Below are 24,543 nucleotides of genomic sequence, written 5' to 3'. Positions count from 1 at the left end.
TCAAGGATGGATCGATCCCGTGTACTATATATTGGTTTGGTGTTGTCCTCAGCCAAAATATTTACCACACCCAGTAATATAATTAAGTAACATAAAGCGGTGGCCGATGTGCCCTTCATATATGTGACTAGTAACTGACTATTCCTTTCTTGTCTGTCTTTCAGAAAATTCGATGATCCGTCACTCGTGAAGAGACGTGAAAGTAGAATAAACTCCCTCTACAATCCCATTTCTTCAGGTGAGGCCTTCAGTTTTCCCTGCTTCTTATTTTACAGGGATTAGATCTGCGACGTGCGCTTCATCTGAGTTTATACAACCTTCTTTTGAGAATGTCGCCATGGTAACATGAAATAATGCCTGTTGCTGACAGGACCCCACACACACAGCGGCACTATTCCCCGGTACTAGTCATGACTGATTTGAGCTGTTATATTCTTGATGACCATTTTGTCAGATGAGACATGAAATGATCGGGTCAGCCATTTATGGTTGCTCCTCAAGGATTTGTCCTGTCCTTGTGTGAACACATGTTTGCCAGCTATCTCAAATTTATCGGAACTGTTCTCAATTTTCCAAATTACAAATTCAGGCAGGTCCTGGTGTGAAAGGGGATAGGGTTTATGTAAACATTGCACCAAACATGGTTTAGGGCAGGACCTGTCACTTAAATACGTCATTTTCTTACCCGCTGTTCTCTTGAATCCGGCGATGTTCTTCTTTTGTTTCTGCCCCTCTCCATTCCTGAGATATAGCCTCTTCTTCCCTGTATATAAATGTAGTGGTTTTAGCCAAGTGGGCGTCATCTGCAATTTTTTTGGAGTGTTTTCATGAGAACCTCGCCTACTTGCTTAACAAGATTAGGTTGATCTACAAGGAAGAAGAGGCCATATCTCAGGAACAGAGAGGCTCAGAAACAAAATAAAAACAGCATCAGATTCAGGAGAATGGCGTCATTTACACCAGGTAAAAAAAAACATACTCTATAAAATTACCATCTATCATCATGAGGCCTCCTAAATATATATGAACTCTTTTTAGTCTTCTCAATTTTTAATATCAGGACAATCACCATGACAATAAAGTCAAAACGAGTCATCCATAGTTTTCTATTGGTGTCCGTCCACAGTGGGTGATGCCAAGTCATGGTTTTACCCAAATCCATATGTACATGGGCCTCTTAAGGCTCCGTACAGCCTGGAGGCATACCTATAGTGGTTGTAGGGGACACATCAAGGCCTTCAAACCTACCGAAGCCCAAAATGAGAAAACCAATACTATTAAAGTTGGGGGATGGAATGTTGATGGAGAATTTGCATTTCGGGCCAATGAGCTTCAAATTGATCCACTGTTCCATACACACAGAACCAACAGAATAAATCAGATGGTTTTTGACAAAGCTATAGAGAAGCAGAAGGACTGTAAATTTAGCCATTGTTGTGGGATCTGAGTGGGCCACATAAGGGGACACCCAATTATAAATGGCATCTGGTAGGTGGAAGGCCCAGTACAGACTCTACATTCCGTACCAGCGGTACCAAGCACAACGGACCTCGCATTGACCGATTTTAGCCTATGTACATAGCTAGTGCACAAGGACAACCTCAGGTACATGTGGAAAAAAAATGCAATATGCTCTAATTTGGCCTGATTTACGGTTAATAGTTGGCGGACTAGCACACGGAGCCAGTCACATGATAAATTTGTTGACGTGACCGGTCCGGAAAGTTCAGTGCTCGTATAAAGATAGCACAGTATGGCAACATGTGCGCCTTTGACTGTGTGGGTTTGCCGGCTTTGCTCTATGCATGACGGCAAAGACGTATTTTAGCTTGAGAACCTGTTCTCGCGGAGCGAAAACCTATCAGATTTTCTCCTGAATTTTTTTTTTACTAACTTTGCTGCGTTTTATAGTTCAAGTAAAGTGGGTCCTGAATCTCTTACTGACCTGCTTAAAAAATGCTCAGTGATTTTTGTTTTCTCCCTAGACTTCTATAGGAAGTCTGAAAAAAAAGCTCTTATGTTGTGCTTTTTAAGTGCAGAATTGCGATATTTCTTCTCTAAAAACTGCAGCCGACAAAAATTTGTTAAAAAAAAAAGGTAAAGGCATCCAACAAAACATAACAAATATGCATAAAACAGTGCAGATGGCTAGGGCATATTTTGGTGCAGAAAACATGCCCTAAAACCGTGAGAACCACAGGCTTTCATCCACGCCGAGATTTTGTTTGTATCGGGTTGTTATATGCACATTTCTCAGCGTTGGACAGTGTGAGAGCCGCCAGTGAATGTTGGTTTTAACTCGGACATGTTGATGTGGTTTGTTTTCGTAGCTTTTTTGACTGCATGATCCCAAGATCGGTGCACAACCACGTGTAATTAATTTAATTATATCTGCGTCTCAAAATATCCTATCAGCGATGTTCATTTTTTGTGGACAGTCTGCTGAATTCATGGGATTTATAAACAGTCAGTTGTTGAAGCTCCTAGGAGTGTGCTGCAGCCAATCAGTGCCTAAGTAATTGGCATGAACCGCTGAGCTCACTGATTGGCTGCAGCGCTGTCAATGAGACCTGTTGAGGTGGCAAGAGGGAACCTACACATTATGACCGAATACAATTAATTTTTTTCAGATGATGTTTAGGCCCTCAGACTTGCCAGTAGCCTCTATTTTGCTGGGACAATCTGGTAAACTGGGTCACTGAAAGGGGGAAAGTAACAAACTTACACCCTAAAGTCGGCACTTTGGGGCATTTCTTTATATTGGGAGATAAAAAGGATATTGCAAAGGGCATAGTGCCAAATCATAAATGACCAAATTTGAATAAGTTCTCGCTTGCCAAATCTGAAAATTGACTAGAAAAATCAAAGTAGCCGTGTTTTGCACGGTTAACACAGACCTACTGTGAAATAGCAAATGGGCTCCTACACTATTCCTCAGTCTAGGAGTCCCTAGCTATTCCTGTCCTCAGGATTACCCCTGATGGTGGGGATGCCTGGGTCTCGTTCCTCACTCTGCTCCTGAGCAGCACCAATCTATAAAGTGTATGGAGAGAACACAAACAAGACAGACAGGGTAAAACAGAAGCACAGACACACAGCTCTTTCACAGGTAAAAACACTAAGGTACAAAAGTGTAAAGTCGGTCTGGCATCAAAATAGCATAAAGACACAAAGGGAAAAGGAAAGGTTTCACGAAACACCGCTAGCAACAACTTTGGAATAACCACCAGTTATTAAGGATGTGTCCATCTCTCCAGGCCGGGATAGAATAACTATAACTGGCATTACCAGCATAGTAAAGCCAGCATTTATAGAAGGAGAGCAGACATGACTGGTTCTCTCACAGCATGTGACTTAGGCCGGTTTCACACGTGCGTTTTTTTCCGGTTCTAGAAAAAAAACAGCACCGGAAATGACAGTGTCCGTGTGTGTAATACTTGCGGCACACGTGTGGCAAACGTGTTCCACCCGTGTGATGCATCAGTACCACACGGACAGACACCAGGGAAGAAGCGCTATAGTAAGCACTGTTCCCCGGCGCCGGGTGCTGAAGACGGTTCTCATCATTCTCCCCTGCTCTGCCAGTGATGAGCGCTAGCAGGGGAGAATGGTGAGAGTTGTATTCAAGTGATAACAATGACAGCAGGCGGCAGCTGATGGGACTAGTACTCCCATCAGCCTACACCTGCTGCCGCTAATAACTGAGAGCAGGAACAGCTGATGGGAGTATTCAGCAGCCGGCTCCTGCGCCATAAATAAATAATAATCTTAAAAAAATGGTGTGGGTTCCCCTGTATTTTCCATAACCAGCCAGGTATATATATATATATATATATATACACAGCTGGTGAAATAGCTATTGAACATGCCACCAATTTTCTAAGTGAATGTATTTCTAAAGGTGCTATTGACATGAAGTTCTCACCAGATGTCAGTAACAGCCCATCCAGTCCACACAGACAAAGAAATCAAACCATGGATGTCCATAAATTAAGTTATGTGTAATAATGAAAAACGACACAGGGAAAAGTATTGAGCACATGAAGAAAGAGAAGTACAAAAAGCCATGGAAAGTTGTGACACCACATGAAATCTATCAGTAATTAGAAAACAATCCTAAAACTTAGTGACAGATAATATCAGCTGGTTCAACTGATGTGCTATAAAAAGGTGTCTCATTACCAAGGTGCCACACAAGATACATCTCATGATGGCTAAAACCAGTGAGCTTTCTCAAGACCTTTGCAACCTTATTGTTGCAAAACATACTGATGACATTGGTTACAGAAAAATTTCTAAACTACTGAAGGGCCAAGTTGGGGCCATAATCCGAAAGTGGAAAGAACGCCATTTTACCATAAACCGGCCACGACCAGATGCTCCCCGCAAAGTTTCAGACTTAGGAGTGAAAGGAATTATCAGAAGAGTTGTCTAAGAACCAAGGACCACATGTGGAGAGCTACAGAAAGATCTGGAATCAGCAGGTACAATTGTTTCAGAGAAAACGATGAGCAGTGCACTCAACCTCCATGGCCTGTATGCACGCTCACCACGCAAGACACCATTGCTGAAATAAAAGCATGTTCAAGCGTTTTTAAAGTTTGCTCAACAACATTTAGACAAGCCTGGGAAATACTGGGAGAATATAGTCTGGTCAGATGAGACCAAAATTAAACTCTTTGCATGCCATAATAATTACCCTGTTTGGAGGTAAAAAGGCACTACATATCACCCCAAAAACAAAAGACCAACATTGAAGTTTGGAGGTGAGAACATCATGGTGTGGGATGTTTTTCAGCATACGGCACTGGCAAACATCATATAATTGAAGTCAGGATGAATGGACAAATGTACTGAGACATTCTTGATAAAAATATGCTGCCATCTAAAAGGATGATGATGAAACAAGGGTGGACAAACACGCAGCCAAGGAAACTATCAATTGGTTTCAGAGAAAGAAAATAAAGCGGCTAGAATGCCCGAGCCGATCACCGGGCCTGAATCCAATAGAACATTTATGGAAAGACCTAAAGCTCAGAGTTCATAGAAGGAGCCCACGGGAACTTCAGGATTTGAAGAATGTTTGTGTAGAAGAATGGGCAAAAAACATATCTGAGCAATGCCTGGGACTAGTTTCTCCATACAGGAGGCATCTTGAAGCTGTCATCATCACCAGCAAATGCTTTTATATGAAGTATTGAATACATTTCAGTAAGCGTGTTCACTACTTTTCCCGGTATCATTTCTCATTATTACCTTTATATATATATATATATATATATATATATAACCTACACAGGTTTGGTATCGCTGTAATCGCACCCACCTAGAGCATCGTGTTACCACATAATTTTTACCATAAAATGATCATTAATTAAACTAAAAAAACAATGGCGGCATTGTGTGTTTTATTTCACCATTTCACCTCACCTACATATTTTTCCCATTTTTCAGTATGTTATATAGTAAATTAAATTATGTCATTCAAAACTACAACTCGTCCTGCAAGAAAACAAGCCGTAACAGACAGATAAAAAAAAGTTGTGGCATTTAGAAAAAAAGGTAGAAACAGAATTGCAAAAGTGGCAGTACCACCCATGGCCACTATAATATGTATGGAGCCTTGCCACTTCCGGTGCACCGCTCCTCTTTTAACCCCTTTCTGACGTTGGGCGTAGTAGTACTCCCACGTCAGACTCCCCCTGTTTGGTGCGGGCTCCGGCGCTGAATCCGCACCTTTCCGGGCACATGACAGCTGATCTATACAGTTGACATGTTCCCGCCACAGATGTGGGTGGAATAGCGATCCACCCGCGGCTGTTAGCTAGTTAAATACCACTGTCAATTTCTGACAGCGGCATTTAACTCGCGATTACCGGAAGTGCGTCGTTAATCCCGACCATCGGTGACCCCATCACATGATCACGGGTCACCGATGTGTCGGCATGACAACCAGAGGTCTGCAGCAGACCTCTGTGATAGTCATTGCAAGATTGCTATGAGTGCCGCCTGGTGGTCGGCGCTCATAGCAAGTGAGCATTTCTACTACACACAGGTGAAAAAAAAACAACTGTGGAATTGCACTTTTTTTTGCAATTTCGCCACACTTGGATTTTTTTTTTCTCCGTTTTCCGGTACATGATATGGTAAAACCAATGGTGTCGTTCAAAAGTAAAACTCGTCCCACAAAAAACAAGCCCTCACATGGCCATATTGACAGAAAAATAAAAAAGTTACGGCTTTGGGAAGAAATGGAGCAAAAAACAGAAATTCAAAAACTGAAATACCCCTGGTCGTTAAGGGGTTAATCAATCAGTCGGTTTGGACCTCCACTGATCTGCCTCTTTTCCTTCGTACAACTGTTGCTGCTGAGACCACACTTCTGTCGCCTCTGGTGTCTAGACATTACACACCAAAAACGTGGCCTTTTAAAGGGGGCCAGTCCATCTTTTATGTCCTCACTTGAACACGGGATGGATCTTACTACGTCCTTCCAACCAGATCCTTTTGAGGCAGCCGAGCCCAAGAACCATAACGAGGACCTACAGACATAACTATTATAATATAAAGTTCAGCTATATGTAATTATTATTATTATTATTTATATAGCACCATTGATTCCATGGTGCTCTACATGAGGAGGGGTTACATACAAATTACAGATATAACTTACAGTAAGCAAACTAACAATGACAGACTGATACAGAGGGGCGAGGACCCTGCCCTTTCGGGCTTACATTCTACAGGATGATGGGGAAGTAGACAGTAGAAGTAGGTCGGGGGTTGCAGGAGCTCCGGTGTTGGTGAGGTGGTAGCTCCGGTAGTGGTGAGGCGGCAGCGGGGTCAGTGCAGGCTGTAGGCTTTCCTGAAGAGATGGGTTTTCAGGTTCCGTCTGAAGGATCGGAATGTGGTTGATAGTCGATGTGTTGGGGCACTGAATTCCAGAGGATGGGGGATATTCGGGAGAAGTCTTGGAGGCGGTTGGATGAGGAGCAAATAAGTGTGGAGGAGAGAAGGAGGTCTTGGGAGGACCGGAGATTACGTGAGGGAAGATATCGGGAGATTAGGTCAGAGATATTTGGAGGACACAGGTTATGGATGGCTTTGTAGGTCAGTATTAGTAATTTGAACTGGATATGCTGAGGGAATGGGAGCCAGTGAAGAGATTTGCAAAGAGGGGAAGCGGAGGAGTAGCGAGGAGAGAGATGAATTATTCGGGCAGCAGAGTTAAGGATGGACTGGAGAGGTGCAAGAGTGTTAGCAGGGAGGCCACAGAGGAGGATGTTGCAGTAGTCGAGGTGGGAGATGATGAGGTCATACACAAGCATTTTAGTAGAGTGAGGGTTGAGGAAAGGACGGATTCTGGAGATATTTTTGAGCTGGAGGCCACAGGAGGTGGAAAGAGCTTGGATGTGCGGTTTGAAGGACAGGGCAGAGTCAAGGGTTACTTTGAGGCAGCGGACTTCCGGTACGGGGGAAAGTGTGATGTCATTTATTGTGATAGATAGGTCAGGTAAGGAAGATCTGTGAGACTGAGGAAAGATTATGAGTTCAGGTTTGTCCACATTGAGTTTGAGAATTCGAAAGGAGAAGACGGAGGATATGGCTGATAGACACTCCGGGATTCTGGACAGGAAAGAGGTGGCATCTGGGCAATTATAATATAAGATCCATAAAGGAAGACAACACGACTAAGGGAGACGCCGACCTCTCCCAACCCTACAAGTATAATGCCAGCAGATACACCCAATAAAGGGCAATTCTGAGACCTGCAAGAGGAACTGCTCCGTCTTCTGTGCATTTCCTGTATGTAGGTTGAGAAAAGCTTCCGTTGAGGTTAATTGAGACGAAACCAAACTAAAGTGATGACTTCATATGATATCACATATATAATTATAACATTGTCATGGTATGGTGACTGCCTCCTCAAATTTAGAAATATAGTGCAGAATGTCCCAGAATAAGAAATATAGCACGTAATGCCCCCAAAATAAGAAATAAAGCACGGAATATCCTCCAAATAAAAAATATAGTGTAGAATTCCCCAAACATATGAAATATAGCACAGAATGCCCCAAAATGAGAAATATAGCTCAGGATGCCCCCAAAATGAGAAATATAGTCCAACATGCCCCCAGAATAAGAAATACAGTGCAAATACCCCCAAAATTAAAAATATAGTGCAGGATGCACCAGAAATTAGAAATATAACGCAGCTTGAAGGAAATGGTGATCACATTAGGTTTTGCACTTTCTTACATTTAGGATTTGATGTATTGGTAAAATCCTGTAGCTGCACCCATACTGCGCCTCCACTACTGGTAATACTTCTTCCCCTCCCCCCTTGTTCACACTTCTGTTTATTATTTTGCCAAACACGATGTATTTGTCCTTGTCACAATTTTCGGTGTAGGTATAACTTATTGATTAACTTTTATAACTCTTTTTTGGGGGGGAAAGAATGGAAGAAAAACAGCAATTTGGTGATACTAAGTTTATTTCTTTATTTTTTTTTTAAATGTTTGAAAACTATATGAAAAGGGTTGAGGCTTTTATTGCTGTTTTGTGGAATGTCTACGGTATTTTATTGATTCATTTTTTATAAAGTCTTTTAAAGAAAAAAAAATAGCAATTCTGCCATAGTTTTTCTTTTTTTTATTATCATTACAGTTGTGGTAGAATCCATAGGATATGGGATAACCTACTGATCGCTGGGTGGTCCGACTGCTGGGACCTCCCGTGATCCCACGAATGGTGCTCTGCATGGATAGGGCATAACTGTCATGGTAAAATCCCTTTAATTGTATTTTTTTGGACCTCCTAGGTGACTAGACCAGCTTCTATAATACATTAGTGTGTGTCACTTTAACATCATGGACGTCTTCCGCAAAAAAAGGGTCAGACGCCTTTAAAAAAAATCGATGGCACTGTCACCTGATAAAAACAGCAATCCTACCATTGATCATTTAATTTTGTTAGAAGAATGGCCCCCAAAAATAGAATTATATTGATAATATCACTGTTGCTATTTTTCTTCTTTTTTTTTGGTCCAGGTAAATTTGTCACAAAATCCCTAGAGACTGGTGCTACCGGATTTACTCAGCATGACCACCCACGTGACGCTGGAAGATGCGTTATCTAACGTGGACCTACTGGAGGAGCTGCCCCTCCCTGACCAGCAGCCATGCATCGAGCCTCCGCCGTCCTCCATAATGTACCAGGTAACCTAAATCCACACGCTCCTGTTCTTACATTGGTACGTTACTGGGTAAATTTTAATATACAGGGTTCTTCCAGGACTTAGGATAGGTCATCAATATCAGATTGGTGGCGGTCCAGCTTACGGCCCCCACACCGATCAACTGAATAATAGGGCAGTGATGCACTGGAAGTGGCACAGCTCGTGACCACTATAAAGTGTACAGAACTGTCCCAGTTCTGGTGCACTGCGCCCTTTTAATCAGCCAACCAATGGGGTTACCGGGAGTTGGACTCCCACTGATTTGATAGTAATGACCTATACTAACAATAGATCAACAATATTAAAGTCTTGGAAAGAAACACCTTCCACAATTCTTGGTGCCGATGTATGCAGAGACATGGGTTAGATCAATATCGGAAAGTGGATAAAGGCCTATAGCAGGTGCTGAGGTCAACGGTGTCCTTTATCCTCAATCATGTCAGACCTGATGGCCGGGAAGCCCAACAGAATATGGATGTTGAGTCCCGGTTTCCTGTAAATGCATGGGAGACAGCTTTCTGTAAAAGCAAGCTACCTCCCAGACAGTTATAAATCATTTCTCTGCCTGTAATGGGACATGACATTATAAACAAATCTGTTAGGCTCACTGGGTGAGGTGAATAATCAAAGACTAAGGTCTGGGTGGGGACATTGGCCACAGGCCTTAGTGCAGCAGGCAGTTGAGGCAGACAGATAGGAGTCCCAAAACAGGTAGCGGAGATCCTGGAAACCGCAGACAGATAGTAGAAGTTCTAGAGAAAGAAGACAGGTAGCAGAGGTCCTGGAAACCGCAGACAGATAGTAGAGGTTCTAGAGAAAGAAGACATGTAGCAGAGGTCCTGGAAACCGCAGACAGATAGTAGAGGTTCTAGAGAAAGAATACAGCTGAGGTCCTGGAAACCGCAGACAGATAGCGAGGTCCTGGAGAACGTAAACAGGTAGCAGAGGTCCTGGAAGATTGTGAACCAGTACCAGAAGTCCTGGAGGAATGGGAACAGGTAGCAGAGGTCACTGAAGACGATGTAGAGGTAGCAGAGGTACTGGAAGTAACAGGCAGACAGGAGACATCCTGGAATCCTCAGGTTGACATGTAGCATAGGTAATGGAAGACCGGGATCAGTTAGCAGAGGTACTGGAAGCCGCAGGCGGACAGGAGACATCCTGGAAGTTGCAGGTGGACATGTAGAAGAGATCCTGGAACAGGTAGCAGAAAGAACTCTGGATTAACTAGAAAGTCTGGATACCAAGACACAGCATAGGTCCTGGAAGACCGGAAACAGTTAGCAGAGGTACTGGAAGCCGCAGGCAGACAGGAGACATCCTGGAAGTTGCAGGTGGACATGTAGAAGAGATCCTGGAACATGTAGCAGGAAGAACTCTGGAGTAACTAGAAAGTCTGGATACCAAGACACAGGCCCAGGCAGATGATCATGTGGAATCACACTGGGCCATCTGCAAAGCCTGATGTGGAGCACAACCAAGTTCAGTGGACCAAGGTGAGGGGAGCAAGGCACGGATCCTGGGCAGGTACGTAACAAAATCATTATGAATTACTCAGCCAATTGTCATTCGTATATTGATCATGTTTTTTCACACAAGGGCTGATAAATGTGCTAGCCACTAACAGATGACTGTCCGCTTATCCATCTGTGTGTGGGTATAAATAAATGCCTATGTTAGTGTGAACAGTTCAGCAAGTTAAAGAGGAAATGATCTCTAAAAGGTCTAAAGTTAAAGATGACTAATTTTCTTTGTATTTTAGACATAAAAAATATTTATATTGTCTTTTTTTTTTCATTTTTAAAATTGCAAAAAGGAAAATGGGCAAATGCAAACCGTTGGGCACCCTTGAAGATTTGTGTGCTCAGATAACTTTGATCAAGGTTTCAGACCTTAATTAGCCTGTTACGGTTATGACTTGTTCACTGTCACCGTTAGCAAAGGCCAGGTGATGCAAATTTCCAAGCTATACAAAAACCCAGCCTCCTCTAGTCTTGCACCAAAACAGCAGCCATGGGTTCTTCTAGGTAGCTGAAAATGGTGGAGGCCCCCAAAGCAGAAAAAGATATGAAGATAGCAAAGTGTTTTCAAGTTGCCCTTTCCTCAGTTCGAAATGTAATTAAGAAATGGCAGTTACCAGGAACAGTGGAGGTCAAGATAAGGTCTGGAAGACAAAGCAAAATTTCAGTGTGAGCTGCTCATAGGACTGCTAGAGGGTCACACTGTGACGGTTTTTGGTAAGGCAGTGGGGGCCTCAAACTGTCCCTGGAACTGGGACCTTAACTGTTCCTGTCCCGGGGGTACTCTTGAAGGTAGAGAGGCTCGAGTCTCCGACGTTACTATGCTCCTGTTAACGTCCCAAGCTTTCTCTCCCCCAGGAGACCTGGGATACGTATGGTAGTGTATATACACATAAGAAACACAGGGATAACATAAAGCAACTTAAATACAAAAACACTCACCAAGAGTAGAGAGGAATAAAGGGAAGGATAGGAAGGTGCAAACCAAATGGGAATAGGCTAATGGAGAAAGCTTACACCCAAAAACAGCAGCCAACAATCACCAGCAGCACCTACGAATTCCAACTTCAGTACACCAACTCCAGCAAGCCAGGAAGTAAAACTTTCACAGGCAGGGATGAGAAGGTCTGGTCAGGTTTTAGAGAGAGAGGAAATGAGCAAGACAGGAGCAGCTGCAAGTTGGAACTGCATGTCTCTAACCAGCATACAAAGAGTTGTTAACCTCTTCAGCGCCAAAGGAAAGTTCATTTAATATGAGGAACAAAACACACAGGCTAAATGGAAGACCTGCAATTCACAGTACATAATGATCGCCTAACCCCAGATCTCCTAGGAGGACGTGACACACTCGAGACATAAAGAGGCAAATCAGAACTCCCGCTTGACTGCAAAAGACCTTCCGAAAGATTTAGCAGACTCTGGAGTTGAGGCACATTGTTCTATTGTTCAAACACATCTGCACAAATATGGCTGTCATGGAAGAGTCATCATGTGAGGAGACAGCAGGCACGTAGGATACAATAACGGATCATATACAGACCAAGGGTAACAGGGGTTTATTGTACAGCGAATTCTCCACGCAGGGAGGGAACGGAGGGATAATTTTCCCTAATACAGCCAGTAACAACAAACAATAACTTAAGTAACAGAACAAACTAGACAGCAAATTCAATGATAAAGACTTATCACTCTGGCGCCAGTCACTGTTGAACTCCTGAAAATTGCTGGTGATGCCTAGACTGTGACGCAGTAAGGGTCTGAGGAAGTCGGTGTCCAGAATTCTGAAGATGGCGGTGTTTTCTCATGGTCCTGACGTTGGCGGTGCTTCCTCGTGGTTCTGACGCGGGTCTTGGGCACAGAAGTGATGGAGGCCGAGAAGAATACGTCCTTATCACCAGCTGTGATTGTCCCAGGACGACGGAGGCGTGCAGCACTCTCAAAGCACAGTTCACAACGGGCAGCCCGGTTTGTCGCACCGTATAGATTTGCACCTACATCCCGCTCACAGACCTTATCCCTCACAGTTAGTGATGTCGGCAGAGTCAGCGGTGTTAGCGAGGTCAGTACAGCACTCAGTCGACAGTTTCTAGAGGTATCTCTGTGACGTCTCAGGTTTGGACCTAATCCTCCGCGTCGCCTCACAGCTCTAGCCTTCCCACAGGCGTCTCGCTCGTTCGAAGTTCCCACCCAAACTGATCACTTGCACACTGCAGTTCCCTCAGCTGAGCCACGCCACCTTTCCTCAAGTGAGGGGAACGGTCCGGGGCCCTAAGTCCTCTCCTTGCAACATAGGTGACAGCCCCAACAGCGCTGGACCCGTCATGGAGGAAGCACGCCTAGCTGGGTTCTTCTCCTTACAATCAGAAGAAACTTGTCCTGCGTCCTCACCATAAAATTCAGTGTCAGAAGTATGCAAAAGAACATCTAAACAAGCCTGATGTATTTTGGAAACAAGTCCTGTGGACCGATGACGTTAAAATAGAACTGATGGACCACAATGATCAAAGGTATGTGTGGAGAAAAAAGGGCACAGAATTTCAGGAAAAGAACATCTCATTAAACATTAAGCATGGGGGTGGATCAGTCTTGCTTTGCGGTTGGGTTGCAGCCAATGGTACGGGGAACATTTCCCAGGTAGAGGGAAGAATGGATTCAATTATGAAATTTCAACAAATTCTTGATGCCAACATAACACCACCTGTAAAAAAAAGCTGAAGTTGAAAAGAGGATGGATTCTACAAATGGATAATGATCCTAAACACACGTCAAAATCCACAATAGACAACCACAAAAAGTGCAAGCTGAAGGTTTTACAATGGCCCTCACAGTCCCCTCATCTGAACATCATTGAAAATCTGTGGCTAGACCTCAAAATAGCAGAGGATGTAAGACGACCCAGGAATCTCACAGAACTGGATGAATTTTGCAAGGAAGAATGGATGAAAATCTCTCAGACAAGAACTGAAAGACTCTTGTCTGGGTTCAAAAAGCGTTTACAAGCTGTGATACTTTCATAATGGAGTGCTACTAGGTACTAACCATGCATCAACCAATTTTTCTTCTTGTAATTTTTAAATTGTAAACGATCAAAATATATATATTTTTTTGCCTAAAAATACAAAGGAAATGTGTCATCTTTAACTTTAGGCCTTTTAGAGATCATTTCATTTTCAACTTGCTTAACTGTACACAATAACAGTAATTTTGACCAGGTGCCCAAACTTTTACAAGAAAGGCATACTAAAACTTCTGTGAAGAACACTACCAGAAACCTTTTTTATTCTTCTTTTCCATCATTTCTAAGATGAATTATGAGCTTACGTTGCCTCTTTTTCTTGCAGGCTAACTTTGATACCAACTTCGAGGACCGGAATGCTTTCGTTACTGGCATCGCCAGATACATAGAACAAGCTACTGTTCATTCTAGCATGGTGAGTAATTGTGATAAACGGCTCACAAGATTGGTCTGGATTTAAAGGGTACCTATGTGTTTCAATATTTTTTTTTACATTTTATTTCCCCTTAAATATGTCGCAGATCGGTGGGGTTCCGGGTCCTGAGACCCCAACCGATAGCTCAAAAGACTGCTGACAAGCACTCCGATCAGCAAGCAGCAGCGCTCGGTTATTGTTTAGACATCGGAAGACTCTTTCTGATTCAATTAATTGTTTTTCTTCTCATTACCTGCAGAATGAGATGTTGGAGGAGGGGCAGGAGTATGCCGTAATGTTGTATACATGGAGAAGCTGTTCTAGAGCCATTCCACAAGTAAGTAATGAAGTTGAGGTCAAATCATTATCCCATTCATGTGCGATAATATGGACCTGATATCTTCAAGATATGAAAGGTCTACTTCTTTGGAGTCTTCTCTGTGAGCGCTAACTAACCCAGCCTATTACATAGACAGTTATGTTGGAGTATACAACAGCTGCAGGCTTATGTTGGAGGGAAGGTATTAAGCAGGTACCAGATGGCACGGTGCTAACTGTTACAGCTAGTTCATGTGTGTGGTTCCTCTCTAGACTGGACTGTATGACCTCTCAGGTTCTTTCCTGTAATCCGCCATGTTGTAACGATGAAGATAATTTTTGGGGTATGTCTAAAAATTATACAGTTCATTCTTCCACAATGTCTGAATGCTGATGATTCTGCTGAAATTTGCAATATCTGCTGTATGATGCCACTGTAGTGGAAATCTCTGATGTACTGTACATTTTTTTGGGGGTTAGAAAATTTGGACCCTGGAATTGGTACCATCTTTCATGTGACTATGGATTGTGTACCCCTTTAAAAAAAAACATTGACGACATAAATCAGCTGCCAATGTGTCTTGTCAGGTGAAGTGCAATGAGCAGCCAAACCGCGTGGAGATTTATGAGAAGACAGTGGAAGTGTTGGAACCCGAAGTCACAAAATTAATGAAGTTCATGTATTTTCAAGTAAGATATTCGACCTTTATAACATTTAATAAATTGTTTCAATACTAAATCACTTGATGTAATATTCCAAAAATGTATAATGATGTGTTCACAAGTGACATTATTGTGTGTGCTTTACTGCTTCATTATAGGCTGATACCTACTTGTAAGATCACCTACAACTCACCTTACTCACACCAACTTTTAAGGTCACAGCAGCTTACCTTACTGACACCTACTTGTAGGATCACAGCAGCTTACCTTACTGACACTTACTTGTAGGATCACAGCAGCTTACCTCACTGACAGCGGCTTGGAAGGTCCCCACAGCAGCTTACCTCACTGACAGTTACTTGTAAGATCACAGCAGTTTATCTTACTGACACCTACGTGTAAGATCACAGCAGTTTATCTTACTGACACCTACGTGTAAGATCACAGCAGTTTATCTTACTGACACCTACGTGTAAGATCACAGCAGTTTATCTTACTGACAGCGGCTTGGAAGGTCCCCACAGCTAACCTTACTGACACTTACTTGGAAGATCACAGCAGCTTACATTACGTACACCTACTTGTAAGGTCACAGCTGTTTACCTTACTGACACTTACTTGTAAGATCACAGCAGCTTACATTACATTCACCTACTTTTAAGATCACAGCAGCACAGCTTTCTGACACCTATGTGTAAGGTCACAGCTGTTTACCTTACTAACACCTATTTGTAAGGTCAAAGCTGTTTACCTTACTGACACTTACTTGGAAGATCACAGCAGCTTAACTTACAGACATGTACTTGTAAGGTCATAGCTGCTTAACTTACTGACACTTGTAAGATTATTGCTGCTTACCTTACTGACATTCACTTATAAGATCACAGCAGCTTACCTTACTGACACCTACTTGTGAGAACACAGCATTTACCTTACTGACACCCACTTGTAAGATCAAAGCAGCGTTCCTTGCTGACACTTACTTGTACGATCAGAGCAGCTTACAATACAGACACTTACTTGTAAGGTCATAGCTGCTTATCTTACTGACATTCACTTGAAAGGTCACATCTGCTTACCTTACTGACACGCACTTGTAAAGATCACAGCATTTATTTTACTGACACTCGCTTGTAAGGTCCCAGCAGCTTAGCTTTCTGACACCTATTTGTGAGGTCACAGTTGCTTACCCTACTGACTCTCAGTTGTAAGATCGCAGCAGCTTACATTACTGACACCTACTTGTGAGATCACAGCAGCTTACGTTACTGACACCTACTTGTGAAATCACAGCAGCTTACCTTACTGACACCTACTTGTAAGGTCACAGCAGATTACCTTACTAACACCTACTTGTAAGGTCACAGCAGCTTACCTTACTAGCACCTACTTGTAAGGTCACAGCAGCTTACCTTACTAACACCTACTTGTAAGGTCACAGCAGCTTACCTTACTAGCACCTACTTGTAAGGTCACAGCAACTTACCTTACTAACACCTACTTGTAAGGTCACAGCAGCTTACCTTACTAGCACCTACTTGTAAGGACACAGCAGCTTACCTTACTAACATCTACTTGTAAGGTCACAGCAGCTTACCTTACTAACACCTACTTGTAAGGTCACAGCAGCTTACCTTACTAGCACCTACTTGTAAGGTCACAGCAGCTTACCTTACTAGCACCTACTTGTAAGGACACAGCAGCTTACCTTACTGACATCTACTTGTAAGGTCACAGCAGCTTACCTTACTGACATCTACTTGTAAGGTCACAGCAGCTTACCTTACTTGCACCTACTTGTAAGGACACAGCAGCTTACCTTACTAACACCTACTTGTAAGGTCACAGCAGCTTACCTTACTAACATCTACTTGTAAGGTCACAGCAGCTTACCTTACTGACATCTACTTGTAAGGTCACAGCAGCTTACCTTACTGACATCTACTTGTAAGGTCACAGCAGCTTACCTTACTGACATCTACTCGTAAGGTCACAGCAGCTTACCTTACTAGCACCTACTTGTAGGGTCACAGCAGCTTACCTTACTAACACCTACTTGTAAGGTCACAGCAGCTTACCTTACTAGCACCTGCTTGTAAGGTCACAGCAGCTTACCTTACTAACATCTACTTGTAAGGTCACAGCAGCTTACCTTACTGACATCTACTTGTAAGGTCACAGCAGCTTACCTTACTGACACCTACTTGTAAGGTCACAGCAGCTTACCTTACTAGCACCTACTTGTAAGGTCACAGCAGCTTACCTTACTAACATCTACTTGTAAGGTCACAGCAGCTTACCTTACTGACATCTACTTGTAAGGTCACAGCAGCTTACCTTACTGACACCTACTTGTAAGGTCACAGCAGCTTACCTTACTAACAACTACTTGTAAGGTAACAGCAGCTTACCTTACTGACATCTACTTGTAAGGTCACAGCAGCTTACCTTACTAACGTCTACTTGTAAGGTCACAGCAGCTTACCTTACTAGCACCTACTTGTAAGGTCACAGCAGCTTACCTTACTAACACCTATTTGTAAGGTCACAGCAGCTTACCTTACTAACACCTACTTGTAAGGTCACAGCAGCTTACCTTACTAACACCTACTTGTAAGGTCACAGCAGCTTACCTTACTGACACCTACTTGTAAGGTCACAGCAGCTTACCTTACTAACACCTACTTGTAAGGTCACAGCAGCTTATCTTACTAGCACCTACTTGTAAGGTCACAGCAGCTTACCTTACTGACATCTACTTGTAAGGTCACAGCAGCTTACCTTACTAACACCTACTTGTAAGGACACAGCAGCTTACCTTACTAACACCTACTTGTAAGGACACAGCAGCTTACCTTACTGACACCTACTTGTAAGGTCACAGCAGCTTACCTTACTAACACCTACTTGTAAGGTCACAGCAGCTTACCTTACTAGCACCTACTTGTAAGGTCACAGCAGCTTATCTTACTAGCACCTACTTGTAAGGTCACAGCAGCTTACCTTATTGACATCTACTTGTAAGGTCACAGCAGCTTACCTTACTGACATCTACTTGTAAGGTCACAGCAGCTTACCTTACTAACACCTACTTGTAAGGTCACAGCAGCTTACCTTACTAACACCTACTTGTAAGGACACAGCAGCTTACCTTACTAACACCTACTTGTAAGGTCACAGCAGCTTACCTTACTAACACCTACATGTAAGGTCACAGCAGCTTAATTTTTGCCTTGTGCTTCCTTACAGCGTAAAGCCATTGAGAGATTCTGCAATGAGGTGAAACGATTGTGTCACGCAGAGCGCCGGAAAGACTTTGTGTCGGAGGCCTATCTACTCACCTTAGGAAAGTTCATCAATATGTTTGCCGTGCTGGATGAGCTTAAAAACATGAAGTGCAGCGTGAAGAACGATCATTCTGCGTACAAACGGTGAGAATCCATGAGAACCATGGTTATTAGTCATTATTCTGTAGCTCTGATTGATGGGATGAGGGGAGACTCACCAATAAGAGCTGCTTCTAGGCTCATTGCTGTGCCCCAGTGGCCAAATAGTTCATCGATAACTGGTTGAGTAAACCTCACCACGGGTTAACAATAAGATTTATACGGGTCACGTCTCATCTGGGGAGTTGGATCCTCCAAAGCTCTTGGTGCAGATAAGCAGTTGTTATACAGCACGGAACGATGACGTTGGTGCAGCAGAAAGGTCCGTGAAGAACATGGGAAGTGGTGGGTCCAGAATGGCGACTGGAGGAGTAAATAGGAATCAAAGGATCTGATGGAGCAGAAGTTGGCAACAGATGTGTTGTAGTCTACAAGGAAGCAGAGTAGACTCAGTGATGAGGATCCGGAGAACCGGTGCTCGGTGATATAGGAGGCACTAAGGCAGGATGGACCGGCGGTGAGGCAGAGTTAACTCATCGAGGTAGCAGAGCTGAGTTTACAGAATTTCCAAATAGAACAGCAGAGTTGACACAGCAAAGTAACAGAGCTGAATTTGTCATAGAGTCCAATGCGAAACTGGAAGCGGAGCAGCAGAGTTTACTTACCGGTATAGCAAAATTGAGTTTATCATAAGGCCAAAGCAGAAATGACCAGCGGTATAGCAGAGTACCCAGAGATGTAGCAGAGGTTGGTTTTTCACATGTCCAAGATAGGACTGGCCAGCAGCACAGCAGAGTACTCAGTGATGTAAGAGAGCTGGATTTGTCACAAGTCTAGGGCAGAACTGACTAACAGTAAGGCAGATATTCCAGAGATGGATGCTTCAAGTGATTCAGGAGTGATGAAGCAGTCCAAGTAGTGGCACGGACACCAACTACCTGAATACTCAGGCAGTAATGCCTGGGAGTATGATGTCAGAGGTGTGCGCCGAAGAACTCGCAGGGCATGGATGTAGTAGTACCACTTTACAAAGCGTTATCGCGACCTCATCTGGAATATGTAGTTCGGTTCTTGGCAATAGTTCATACAAAAGGAGGTCCTGGAACTACAAAAAAATGGGCACTGCCTCTATTCAGAGAAAGAAAGGTTCAATCTCCAGAGGACACCAGGCTTCTTTACCATAAGGACTGTTAGTCTAGGGATTAGTCTTACCTCAGGAACCGGCCACAGTAGGATCCCTCCATTGTTTGAAAAAAATGGCTTAGAGGCTTTTTTTTGTAAGAAAAAGCATAAATAATTATGTAAATTATTTTCTGAATGTTTAGTCCAGTGGATCGAGAGTTGATATCAGTAGGGAAACCTTAGCTCTTATGTGGCGGACCTTTTATCTTTTCCCATCCATCGGTTGAACTTGATGGACTTTGGTCATTTTTCAACCGTTCTGTTTAACAGAAAGAGCCGGGAAGAGGGTGCAAAACCCATCACTGGATGTAGAGGAGGAAAGTAAGAATACATAGTGTCAGGGTGGCTCTCTGTTTCTGGTCTGTGACCATGGAGCGGACGGACCTCTTTTTTTAGATAGGCGACCAGGTTGGATCCCAAGAAGAGAATAAATCTTCTCTTGATCCTAAATTTTCCACCGTCGCTCAGAATTCGGAAGAGCAAATTTGGAGACAAACTGACCCAAGGGTCCTTCACTGTAAAAGAGATAAAAATATTATGATTGTATGTGTGTTTTATCCTCATTTTATTACTCACTCCTCCTTCTTGGCAGTGCTGCCCAGTTCCTACGAAAGATGGCTGACCCCCAATCTATCCAAGAGTCACAGAACCTCTCCATGTTCTTGGCCAACCATAACAGGATCACTCAGGTAGCTTAAATATTTTGCAGCTTTTATTTGTTATGTTTTATGTGCGAATTATTAGTTTTTCTCTTCATTATATTCTTTAGCTTTTTCCTACCTTCCATCATTCTTAGTTGTTATTAGCTATGTCCCCCAGGAACCATCCAGTGCCGCCCGAAAATTGCGTCACCGATCGGTTCCCGGGAAATACTCTGTACAAAAGCACAAAATCGCAAACTGAGTGCATTTATAGAGGACAGGGTGATAACTAATGTCCTGAAATAGGAATAAACTAGATTCCTGAGCTGCTGCGTAACTTCTTTTTTTTTTTTTTTTTACCGTAAAGCCATGTCCTGACCGCAAATCCATCACGGTTTATAATAACCTGAGAGTAGATAGAGTTTCCTATCCACCATTACTTGATCAATGTAAAAAGCCATCCGCCATTGAAAAAAAAAAGAAGTTCTGCAGCATCTAGGATATTAAGAAGTTCTGCAGCAGCTGGGATGCAGTATGATATAATTCACATTGCAGCTACCAGGGCTGTGGAGTCGGAGTCGGAGCCCATTTTGTTGGAGTCAGAGTCGGAGCCGGTGTCATGGAAATTGAGGAGTCGGAGTCAGAGGTTTTGCTTACTCACTCCAGAGCCCTGGCAGCTACTGAAGAACCTCTTTTTGGGGGGTCTTTTTGGATTGAGGGGCTGGTGTCAGTGTTTCCAGATCTTGCACTTTTGAGTGACAGCTGACCCGAGCGTCTACTGGAAGAGATGAGCGGCGTCTACATGATGCCGCTCTTCTTTGTATGATCATCCTCACGTCAAAAGGTGACGTTCTGATATTATACGCAAATATTTCTAGATGTGTCGACGCGCCAGTCCGAAATATTCCAGTAAGAAGTATGGCGGTCTTATAATGTCCTGTCTTTTCAGTGCCTGCACCAGCAGCTGGAGGTGATTCCTGGTTATGAAGAGCTTCTGGCCGACATAGTCAACATCTGCGTGGATTACTACGAGAACAAAATGTACCTGACCCCGAGCGAGAAGCACATGCTGCTGAAGGTGAGCGGCTCCCACCCGGGCAATAGTTCTTGCAATGCAGATTAGTTTTCCATTTTTGCTGACGGATGAAAAATGCACTCAAAAATTTCAAGAAGCGGAGGATCATTGGAAGACAAGGCTGCACTTTTTTGATTATCCCTTTAACCCCTTAAAGAGAACCGTAAACGCTATTTACCTGCAGATTAATCTCACTGCTGCTCAACCTCCTTAATGAAACTGCGGCTACTGGGAGAAAATGAAGTTACTTTCTCCCAGGAGCCGCCGGCTTTTAGTCATATCTTCGTGCACGGAGCGGCTACATCACCTTCCACGTCTGATCATGTCCTAATGACTTGTACCATCTCCTACAGGTGATGGGGTTTGGACTTTACCTGATGGACGGAAACGTCAGTAACATCTACAAGCTGGACGCTAAGAAGAGGATAAACCTGAGTAAAATTGACAAATTCTTTAAGGTGATGAGTGAAGGTCATTACAGGGCGCCATGTTCATCATGATCCAGCAGTGACAGAATCGCCGTGTCTTGCACCTTCCTGTTAGGTCCTTCACAAAATATAGAACAGTTTATATGTTTGGCCAAAGTTCCCCTTTAAATCTATGCTCAAGAATATGATATTTTCCTTGATACTTTATAAGAACTTTCTGAAATTCTCAGTGCTGGACTTTAGAGACATATAGACCCCTTGCTCCTGTCCTTCTGTTCTAGGACTGCTGCCACCTTATTCTCTGCTATCTCGGGTTAACAAGTCTTGCTTAGTAAAGTCACTCGGCTCTTCACAGCTCGGACCCTAGAATTGTCATTTTCGGCACAAAACGACTTTTTGAAGCTTAGTCCCAGGCGATAGTGCGAAATTATCAGGGCAGAGGAGTTACGCTGCTGTGTAACCAGGACTTAAAGGTCCAGGTTTTTTTATATATATATATTTGTATTCCTGCTAATCCCCTGAGTATACCGCTTTTTGTTTTTCTTAAATCCACCATACGGTTCCAGAGATATGGGCCTTTTTATTTAGTGATTTTTATGGTCTTTACAAAGTGGGCGTGGCTCACAGGACAGCCAAAAAGACACGCCCCTGTAGAATCCTGTGAGCCACACCCACTTTATAGAGACCATAAAAATTAGCACTAAACTTAAAAGGCCCATATCTCTGGATCCGTATGGCGGATTTAAAAAAAACAAACAATGGAATACCCAGAGGAGCAGTGGGAATAAAACAAGTGCAAAATCTGTGCACTTTTGACCTGATGATAAGTCTCCTTTAACCCTGCTGTTCTGTTGGTCAAAAATGACCGACTTTGAACTTCAATATTCTTTAAAATATTCAAGATGCGGCTCTGAAACCCGTGGCCGACCGACCCATCCTCATTTAAGTCAATCAACCACAAGTTTCAGAACCGCATCTTGAACACCCCAAAAAATACCAAAGTTCAAAATAGGTCTCCCCAGACCGAACAGAACAGCAGGGTTAAGTAAGGAGAAAGAGGAAGGGCTCAGTACAGATCTGTTTCATGAACCCCAGCCTATGTTCGGCGGTCTCGTAGAGATTACCCCCATCTTTTTATTTAGTCCATCTCTTGTTTTCTCTTGCAGCAGCTGCAGGTGGTCCCGCTCTTTGGAGACATGCAGATAGAGCTGGCCAGATACATTAAGACCAGTGCTCACTATGAGGAGAACAAGTCAAAGTGAGTGCAAGCCGTAATGTCTGGACCGGACGAGAGCGGTTATAGGACGACTTACTGATTGGAGAGGAAATAATTAACTGCTGAACTAAGCAGCTCGTGGTTGTGAAGTGTTTTCATTGTCTTTCCGCTTTTACTGCCAAGAGCTGCTTACTGCTGCCGTGCGTCAGTGTAGTATTAATACGGCTCCTGGGTATTTTAGTATTAGTGCCCCAAGTCCTGGTATTTTTCTGGGCATATTTGGCAGACGGGTTCCCAATGTTTTCTGGATATGCTTAGTAAGAGCCGGGTATGGGAGCATTTACGTGCTAAAATAACCAGGAGCTGTATGCGTATACAGATTTTTAGAAAATTCTTTTCACCCTTTAGTGGTATCTTCTCGAGTCTGATTTTTTTTTCATGCGTGCAAAGGTTTAGTGCCAAAAAAAGTGCATGGCCCTTTAAAATAACATCTTTTCTTAGAGCTTTGTATTGGGACGTCCCTCTGTTACTCCTCCGGAAAATGTATCAGAACGTTCTGCCTAGGAGAGCACGGCTACCTGAATTTCCTAGAAGATCGAAAGGGTTAAATCATGGGTTGGGATAGATTTTTATTTAAAGGGCACTTCTAATTTCCAAAAAATCCTGTCCCGCCCGGCTGCAGTCTCTTTTACTCACTTTCCCTGGGTCCAGTGCTAAGTCTCCACTGCTGCTCCCGATGTCTGATATTGTCTGTAGTGCTGAAGTCATGTCGACAGCGCTGCAGCCAATCAGTACCCTCAGCTGCTCTGTTGATGGCACCAGCTGCTGAGCTCGCTGATTGTCTGCAGCGCTGTTGATTTTACATCAGTGCTGAAAACAATAACACATATCGGGAGCAGTGTCGGAGACTCAGTGTATAAGGGTCATGTCTGCAGGGCTTCACTGGGTAGTCTTGTGTATAGTAGTCCGCTGTCACTATCAGGGTAGCACCTACCTAACCAGTGTTCACAGCCTCTCTCCACTCGCCCCTCGGAGGCCGTCCGCAGGCTTAAAGCAGCTGTTTCCTGCCCAGGTGGACCTGCACCCAGAGCAGCATCAGTCCGCAGTACAATATATGTGAGCAGATGGTACAGATACGAGACGACCACATCCGCTTCATCTCCGAGCTGGCCCGCTACAGCAACAGTGAGGTAAGGACCGATAGCTAGATAGATTGGGCACCCCGCACGGTTAGTATCTAGTAGCTCCTCCTTTTGCAAGTCTCACAGCTTGTAAATGCTTTTTGTAGCCAGACAAGAGTCTTTCAGTTCTTGTGTGATCGATTTTCATCCATTCTTCCAGTTCTGTGAGATTCCTGGGTCGTCTTACATCCTCTGCTATTTTGAGGTCTAGCCACAGATTTTCAATGATGTTCAGATCAGGGGACTGTGAAGGCCATTGTA

At 43.4% G+C, this 24,543-nt stretch overlaps 1 protein-coding gene across 2 annotated transcripts in view; it reads left to right on the top strand.

Annotated features, from left to right (window-relative positions):
* The window catches only part of CYFIP2 (cytoplasmic FMR1 interacting protein 2), a 50,610-nt gene that overhangs the window by 5,756 nt on the left and 20,311 nt on the right, over positions 1 to 24,543 (top strand). For both annotated transcript variants that reach the window (XM_069763501.1, XM_069763502.1), the window contains 11 exons: positions 165 to 238; positions 9,054 to 9,221; positions 14,103 to 14,192; positions 14,452 to 14,529; positions 15,099 to 15,200; positions 18,423 to 18,604; positions 20,334 to 20,430; positions 21,332 to 21,460; positions 21,811 to 21,915; positions 23,052 to 23,143; positions 24,174 to 24,291. In XM_069763501.1, coding sequence (XP_069619602.1) covers positions 9,105 to 9,221; positions 14,103 to 14,192; positions 14,452 to 14,529; positions 15,099 to 15,200; positions 18,423 to 18,604; positions 20,334 to 20,430; positions 21,332 to 21,460; positions 21,811 to 21,915; positions 23,052 to 23,143; positions 24,174 to 24,291 — 1,110 coding nt within the window. In that variant the 5' untranslated portion in view covers positions 165 to 238; positions 9,054 to 9,104. The remainder of the gene's footprint in view (positions 1 to 164; positions 239 to 9,053; positions 9,222 to 14,102; positions 14,193 to 14,451; positions 14,530 to 15,098; positions 15,201 to 18,422; positions 18,605 to 20,333; positions 20,431 to 21,331; positions 21,461 to 21,810; positions 21,916 to 23,051; positions 23,144 to 24,173; positions 24,292 to 24,543) is intronic.

This window comes from Ranitomeya imitator, chromosome 4 (genome assembly GCF_032444005.1).
Source record: "Ranitomeya imitator isolate aRanImi1 chromosome 4, aRanImi1.pri, whole genome shotgun sequence".
Lineage (NCBI taxonomy): Eukaryota > Metazoa > Chordata > Amphibia > Anura > Dendrobatidae > Ranitomeya > Ranitomeya imitator.
Note: the sequence above shows the minus strand (reverse complement) of the source record. Positions and strands in the feature narration are given on the sequence as shown.